General features: G+C 42.8%; 1 protein-coding gene across 1 annotated transcript; it reads left to right on the top strand.

Moving 5' to 3' along the window:
* The first annotated feature begins 6,601 nt into the window (after nt 1-6,601).
* Nucleotides 6,602-7,207, top strand: LOC123623020 (ras-related protein Rab-1B-like). The gene has a single exon (XM_045529666.1). The coding sequence runs from the start codon at nt 6,602-6,604 to the stop codon at nt 7,205-7,207; it is 606 nt and encodes a 201-aa protein (XP_045385622.1).
* The last annotated feature ends 1,556 nt before the right edge of the window (nt 7,208-8,763 follow it).

Genomic DNA, 8,763 nt, shown 5'->3' with positions numbered 1-8,763 from the left:
GTTGATGCACTTATTAATAGCTAAGTTTTTTTATTGCTGAATAGTATTCCATCATATGAATATACCACAATTTATCCATTCACCCTTTAGTGGACATTTGTATTATATGAGTCTTCATATGGACACACGCTTGCTTTCATTTTTTTTTTTTTGAGCAAATACGTAGAGTGGGATACATGATGGATGGTGATATTGTGAAGTATGTATTTGGTCTTTATCCTCATTTCCTGGAATACAACTCCTAAAATCCTCAGAATCTCCAAAGCAATGTTTCTGTTATGCTAATGAATTGGCTGATGGCTGGTAGCCCCTACGTAGCTTCCAGATGGGGGCTGGTCATGGAAAGACAAAAGCAAATGGAAATTTCAGCCTCACACCACCGAGCAGAGCAAGGCCCTGAAGGTTAAGTTGATTACCAATAGCCAATCATTTAACCAAAAATGCCTATATAATGAAGCTTCCATAAAAAGCCAAAAGGACTATTTTTGAAGAGCTTCAGGATACCTGAACATGTGGAGGTTCCTGGAGGGTGGCGGAGGGGGTGGAGGACAGCATGGAAGCTCCACGCCCCCTCCCATACTTCCCATACCTCTCCCTGCACATCTCTTCAGCTGCATCCTTTGTAATATCCTTTATAATAAACCAGTAAACATCAGTGTTTTCCTGAGTTCTGTGAGCTACTCTAGCAAATTAGTTGAACCCAAGGTGAGGATCGTGGGAACCCTGACTTATAGCTAGTTAGTCAGATGCACAGGTAAAACAACCTGGAGTTTGTGATTGACATCTTGTAGAACTGTGCCCTCAACCTGTGGGACCTGACCCTATTTCCAGATAGCGTTGGAACTGGATTGGGGGGTGCCCGGATGGGAATTGACGGGTGCCCAGATGGTGTCTGCTGCAGCATCCATCGCTTGCTTGCTAGTGGGGAGAAATCCTCATACACTTCTGCTGATCAGAGGTCACGGATGTGTTCTGTGTTGATTGTTGTTGAGTGACAGAATGGAAATAACACTTTGGTTTGGCTTATTCCCACATCATCAGACTGGGTCATATGGTAATTTCAGTTTCATAAGAAAATGCCAGACCTTTGTCCCCCAGACCTCACCGATTCTCTGCTCTTTTTTTTTTTTTCTTCTCTGTGTTTCATTCGGATAGTTTCTATGGTTATATCTTCAAATTTACTAACACTCTCTTCTGCAATGTCTAATCTACTTCTAATTTTATCCAGAGTATTTTTCATCTTGGACATTTTCGTTTTCATCTAGAAGTCATATTTGCAACTTTTTTTCTAATCTTCCATGTCTCTACTTAGTGTGAAATTTTTTTCTAGCTTCTTGTTCATATGGAATGAAGTTATAATAATTATTTCTAAATGTCCTTTTCTACTAATTCTTTCAATTATGGATTAATTTTCCTCAAAATTGGTCATATTTTCCTCCATGTTGCATGTCTGCTGAGTTTTGATTGCCAAACATTGTGAATTTTACCTCACTGATTACTGAATATTTTTACATTTTTACAAATGTTCCTGAGCTCTGTTCTACGATGTACTTCAGTTACTTGAAGACAGTTTGATCCTTTTTCCTCTTTCTTTTAATATTTGACGGGTAGAACTGGATCAGTGTCAAGGAAAGAGCTAATTTTTGCTCCACTACTGAGGAAGTACTCTCCTGGGAACTGTATCTAATGCCCTATGAATATGAGGCTTTTCACTTTGGCTAGTGGGAGTAGGAACTAGTTCCTGCTTTTTGAGACCTGCTGTTGTTCTCTCAGATACTTTCTTGGCCTCAGGCGGTTACGTCACACTAGGGAGCTAAGCAGTACTCAGCCCTGTACTGAAGTTGGGGAAACCCTGGGAAGAGCTTCAGAGTTCTCTCCTGGGCTTCTCCTTCCTCTCTGGTATTCTGCCCCGTGAACTCTAGCTGCTTGGTCTCCCTGAACTCTCAGCTCTGTCTTCTCTCAATGCATGTAGTCTTCTGGACTCTGTCTGCATTTCCCCTTGGTGTCACAGCCTGGAAACTCTTTCCATCAAACACACTGGCAGCAATCACAGGACTCACCTCATTCATTTGTGACTTGCAGAGTTTGCTGTCCTTTGCCTGATGTCCAAAGTTTTGTAAAAGTTCTCTTAGATATTTTTTCCACCTTTTCATTGTTCCACACAAAAGCATGACTTACATAATCTGGTACCTGTTACCCCATCTTGGTCAGAAACACAAACCATGAGCATTAAAATTTGAGAAGTGCTGCTCTTTTGTGGGCCATCTCTGCTGACCTCCCTGAATCTTTTCTTCCTTATCCTGAACATCCCCAGATAATGCAACTGACATTCTCCTATGTGAATTTATTTTTTTAGAATGAATGTTTAGCCACATCACCTGTTATGGTAGTCCTGCAGTTATTTTTCAGAATTCTTCATACTTTGTATGTTGATTAATTGCCATCTTATTTGTTTCAACCCATCATTCAAAGCATTCAATACATTTAGGAAAAATATGACATCATCTTATTTTAGAAATTACTTACAGTTCTATGTTGTCTGAAAATTTGATAAACCACCAATTAATTTCATCATCCAAATCGCTGGTAAAATTATTGATCAGAATGGTGAAGACATTCTTCTGAGTTCTTTTCTCAGACTGGCATTGATCCATTAATCAATATTTTGCATAAAATCATTTAACCAAATCACGAATCCACCTACTGTATGACCATTCAATTTGTGTTTGTTTACAGAGATATCTTGTCTTTACCAAAAGTTTTAATGATATTTAGAAATTCTTTGTGTTTTGAATGCTTAAAAATATGTATTGAATGAAAATGCTAATGATAATTGTCTCCTGGTCATGGGATGAATAGTAATCTTTATTTTTTTAATACTGTTTGTCATTAAGACTTTTTTACATCAGATTATATTTTTATAATATGAGAAAATAAATTTTAAAAATTGTTCCTGTGTTTTCAACATCCCCCAATCTATCTACTGAATGACTTAGAATAATAGAAAAGAAAGACTGTAGCTGACTTTTTATTAGTGAATCTTTATTAATTCCAAATGATTATATTTTCAATTTAAAAGCCTTTTAAATCATTCCTTAATTATCCATTTCAGAATCTTTCCTATAGCTTTGTTCTCCTTTGGAAATATGGGGTGGTACTGATCTCTCATCTCTCTGTTCAATATGTTGCCTTACGTTGCACTGACTGAGGGTGGGCAATTTCAATTTTAAGTTCTCAAAAATTCCCAGAGAAGACTTCCCCTAGTCAAGATTCCCCACACTTATAGGGATCCTGATTTCTTCTAATTTAATCACTGAACTTTCATTGATATTTATTTTATCCAACTTCATTCGTGGGTCATTTATAAAATTACTATTTTTCAATAGAAATTGTTGAGGTAAAAGTAAAGGGTTTTATTCTTATTCTGTTGATATTTACTGTTCACTAATTGGCACAAAGGCCTATTTTTCTTTCTTTTTCTTGCTTTTAGTAGAGAAGCTCATCTGCATACACATAGGTTAAGTTTTCGAAAGGCTTTCCTCAAGTATAACTGTGCCCATTAATGCTGTGTGTATGTGGGAAAGGGTGGTATGCCTTTGACCTGTAGCCTGACCTTGTTCATGATCATGAAATGTTATAAGGTTGAATTTCATAAGTTGATATGTTAGGGCTGTTAGCATAAATACTGTCAAAGAATTAAAAATATTATTTTGTACTATAATAAATAGTACAAAAGCTCCAAGGTGCAACACCAAAGTGTATGTTGTCTAATCAGATGTTTGGCAGACAGCCTTCCTTCTGAAGCTGCTTCCAGCTTGCGGTGTGGGCATCTTATAGGAGCTCTTACTGCATCCTCTGCATTTGCCTGGGTGACAAGCAAAGACAGAATGCGGGAAGTCAAATTTCAAGGTCCCATCTAGTATGGAAGCAAGTCTGAGACTGCTTTCCTTAAGACCAGGAAGAGGAAAGAGAGATCAAGGAGCATTTAGCCAGATTCAACCACAGGGGAGGAGTTTTTTCAGATTGCTCTTACATTTTACATGTATTAGAGCACACTGCTAAGAGTTTCTTAGATGTTTGTGTTCTTTGGTTATACTTGCTTGTTCATTTTGCTCATTTCTAATCCATTCTGGTATCTCACTGCAGAAGACAGCATTACGCTGTTTCAGGAAGGTACTGACCTGACCAACTTTCCCCTCATTTATCTCTTAATGTCATTTCTCAATTTGGTGGCTGGACAAAGAGGTGTATTACCCTCCCATTTAGACTCTTCCTTAGGCTAATGTGAACCAGGAATGGTGATTCCACCTCATGTCCCTACAATATCATTACACACTATGGACACACACACACACACACACACACACACACACTACCTTTATGCATGTCGCTGCTAACAAGGTGTTGACTCTTTGCTTATGGTTTTTGTTCATTTTGTTTATGGTTTTGTTATAAACTACTTCAGGGAAAGAAATGTAGCAGGAAAGATGTTCTGATTCCGGAGCCTTGTTGTATGTGTCTCTTCAGATAAAGAAAGCCCTGATGAGTCAAGCAAACTAACCCAGGTGTTTGATGGCAAAACCCTGTAGAAAGCTGGATAAAATCCCTGTTTCTCCTCTTCCTTTCAGCTGCCCCTTATGAGTGAAATGCTGCATGGGTTCTTGCTCTTGAGATCTTGAGATGCCCATTAGAATTTGAGAATGTAGCCCTTTGCACCTTGTAGATTTTTTTTTTCATTTAAAATTTTTGTCCAGCTTTATTGAGGTATAATTGACAAGTAGGAATTGTACGTATTAAGACATAAAACCTGATTTTTGACATATGTATACATTGTGAAATTCTCACCACAATCAAGCTAATTAATATATCCATCACCTCACATAGTTACCGTTTTCTTCCCTTCCTCCCCTCCCCCCCTTTCTCTTACCCTTCCCCCTCTCTTTTTTTCTTTCTGTTTTTCTTTTGTGGTGAGAACACTTCAGATCTACCCTATAAGCGAAATTTCCAGTACAAATACATTATTGTCAAGTGCAGTAACGATGCTACACATTAGATCTCCAGAACTCATTAATCTTGCAAAACTGAAATTTTGTACCATTTGACCAACATCTCCCAATTTCCACCCCCCAGCCTCTGGTAACCACTGTTCTACTCTTGGCTCCTATGAATTTGACTTAATTTAGATTTGACATATAAGAGATCATGCCCTATTTGTCTTTCTTTGTCTGGCTTATATCCTTTAACCCTAGGTTCACCCATGCTGTCAGAAATGGTAGGATCTTCTTTTTTAGGGCTGAATAATATTCCATAGTATTGTATATATCACATATTCATTATTCAATTACTTGTCAGTGGTCATTTAGATTGTTTCCATAACCTGATTATTGTAAATAATTCTATAGTGAATATGGGATTATAAATATCTCTTTGAAATCCAGATTTCATTTCCTGGTAGCATATACCCAGAAGTCAGATTGCTGAATCATATTATATGATCATATGATTTAATTTTTTGAGGAACTTCAATACTGTTTTCCACATGGCTATACCAATTTACATTCTCATCAACAGTATACAAGGATTCTCTTTCCTCCACATTTTTGCCAGCACTTCTTGTGCTGATAATAGCCATTCTAACAGGTGTGAGGTAATAAATATTTCATTGTGGTTTTGATTGCATTTCCCTGATGATTAGTGATGTTGAGTAACATCTTTTCATATACCTGTTGGCCATATGTATGTATTCTTTGGAAAAATGTCTATTCATATCTTTTGCCCATTGTTAAATCAGGTTATTATTATCATTATTATTTTACTATTGAGTTATGAGTTTCATATACATTTCTAAACAGGACAGTCAGGTTTGTTTAAAGTACCCAGTGTGAGTAGTTGGCAGAGTTAAAGAGTTTGGTGATTTGGAGCTAGACTTATTCCAAAGACCTTACATATCGTGATGTTTGCAGCTTCTGTACAAAAAAATCAACATTTCTTTAACATGGGAAACTACAAAAGGTTATTAACACTTTGCTTGCAGTTGAGTGTTAATATAGTGGGACAATGGACTCATCTTTTTCAGAATTTTCTTTCTTTCCTGTCTTTCTTAAGAACTTGGCAACACTTTTGTTGTGTTTTCTGCAGTGCTGTCATTTCCGGGATATTTGCACAAGGCACTCCCCTTCAAGAGGCACAGGCAGTGTTATGTGGGTGACTAGCCGTCCTCTCTGAGAGGTTTATTCTGTGAGTTAAGTCGGGTAAGTGAGTGGAAACAGAAGTGGTTAGATAAGTGGAGAAAGGGAGAATGGATCATATTTGAGGATCCAGAAGGTCTTTTCAGATTGATACAATCTTACCTTCTGGAAAAGAGAATCTCACGTGAAAGCCCAGAAAGTATTACATTTTTGCTAATGAACTGTGTTCTACATAAATTCTGGGGAATCGAAGCTGTGGGATCAAAGCGGTGGCTCCCGTACAGAAAGAAGTCAGGGCTGTGCGTGAATAAAGAATGACCGAGGAACGCAGCTCCGGCGGGCGGGGCCTGGGGGCGGCGCGGCCCCTCCGTGGAACGTCCCGAACCGACCGGGCCCCCCGCGGCCGCGCCGCCATGGACCCCGAGTACGACTACCTGTTCAAGCTGCTTTTGATTGGCGACTCCGGCGTGGGCAAGTCGTGCCTGCTCCTGCGGTTTGCGGATGACACGTACACCGAGAGCTACATCAGCACCGTCGGGGTGGACTTCAAGATCCGGACCATCGAGCTGGACGGCAAAACCGTGAAGCTTCAGATCTGGGACACGGCGGGTCAGGAGCGGTTCCGGACCATCACCTCCAGCTACTACCAGGGCGCCCACGGCATCATCGTGGTGTATGACGTCACCGACCGGGAGTCCTACGCCAACGTGAAGCAGTGGCTGCAGGGGATCAACCGCCACGCCAGCAAGAACGTCAGCAAGCTGCTGGTGGGCAACAAGAGGGACCTCACCACCAAGAAGGTGGTGGACGACGCCACGGCCAAGGAGTTTGCAGACTCTCTGGGCATCCCCTTCCTGGAGACAAGCGCCAAGAATGCGACCAACGTCGAGCAGGCGTTCATGACTATGGCTGCCGAGATCAAAAAGCGGATAGGGCCTGGGGCAGCCTCGGCGGGTGAACGGCCCAACCTCAAGATCGACAGCACCCCTGTAAAGCCAGCCGGCGGGGGCTGTTGCTAGGAGGGGCGGGTGGAGCGGGACGGGAGGGGGCACCTTGTGCAGATGATTGATGTCTTCGGGGCAGGAGGGGCCTCCCACTCTCTCTCCTGGGGCATTTGAGTCTGTGGCTTTGGGGTGTCCCGGGCTCCCCAACTCCCTCTGGCCCATCTGCCCGCTGTCCTGAACCCTGATTTTGTCAGAGTCCCCCAGGGAGGACACTGAGGACCTGTGGCTAGGGTGGGGCTTGCTCTGCTGCTCCTTCTAGGTAACTTTAAAAGATGCCCCGCCGCACTCTTTTCTTTGGAACGAGGCCTCCTCTGCTTTTTTTCCTCCTGCCCACCATGTGTGCTGCACTGGGTTTCTCTCCTTCCCCTTCTTCCTTCTCTCCCTCCTTCCCTAGAGCTGAGGGCCTCCCTGGCCTCTATTGCCCCTGGCTGCAGTCAGTGCCCCGGGCAGGAGTGTGGCCAGGGCATCCAGGACCTGGGATCCAGGGCCCTGGGCCAGACCTCAGGACAGCCCACCCCTTCCTCTCCCCACTGCCTCCCCTCCTACCCCTCCCACACTCCCAGCTCCAGCAGACCAGATGCTGTGGGGTCTGAGCACATCGAGGGCAGGTGGGCGGGCAGCCTGGCTGGGCTTATGTTTTGAGCCCAGAGGGAGCCTGCTCCTGCTGCCCTCTGCCCTGCCAGAGCAGGCCCATATACTGCCTGCCCACCTTGCCCCTTTGTCCCCACGGCAGGCAGAGGCGGAAGGCCCACTGAGCCAGAGGCTGAGCACCAGCCTTAATCCTCACTCTGCCAGCACCTCCTCCCTCCCCGAGGCAGCACATCTGGCTCATTGTCCCTTTTCAGCCCTTGGAGCCTAGTAGGGCAGGTCCCCAGCCCCTGCCGCTACTTCTCTGGGGAATGTGGGTTCAACCCAGGGTTGGAGGGCCTCTGCTCACCCCCTTCGCACCCAGGATCCTAGACCCCTGCCCCTCCGGCACAGCTGCTTCCTGCAGAAAAACAAATCTTTGGTCTCTACTTAAGAACTCATGTCCCTTGTGCTGTCTCTTGCCTGTCCCACCCATGCCCTGCCCTCCAGCTTGTATTTAAGTCCTTGGGCTGCCCCTTGGGTATCCTCTGCTCCCAGGTTCCTCTCTGGTGTCAGGTCAGGCATTTTGCAAAGAAAAGCCACTTGGAGAAAAGATGAAAAAGGACAAAAGAAAAATCAATACATTTCCAGCCGCCCTCAGGTGAGCCGAGGGTTTTTGCAAGGAAAAGAAAAAAAAAAAGAAAAAGAAAATAAACTCTGAATAAACAGTAAGGGAGTTATTTATTAAATACTTCTGAGCCATTTGGGTAGGTCCAGGGATAGAACTGGGGAGGTTTCTTATCCCAGATCTATAGTCACAGTTGCTATGTTATACACCAGGGGCCAGCAAGGTCTAATAGTCTAGGGGCTAAATCTGGCCCACCGCCTCTTTTTTAAAATAAAGTTTATTGGAAAATAATTAATTTTTGTGTTGTCTGTAGCTCCTTTTGCTCTACAATGACAGAATTGAATAATTGTGACACAGAGACTATATGGCCTAAAAA

The sequence above is a fragment of the Lemur catta genome, chromosome 18 (genome assembly GCF_020740605.2).
Source record: "Lemur catta isolate mLemCat1 chromosome 18, mLemCat1.pri, whole genome shotgun sequence".
NCBI lineage: Eukaryota > Metazoa > Chordata > Mammalia > Primates > Lemuridae > Lemur > Lemur catta.
The sequence above is the reverse complement of the archived record's forward strand: the minus strand, read 5'-3'. Positions and strand labels throughout refer to the sequence as shown.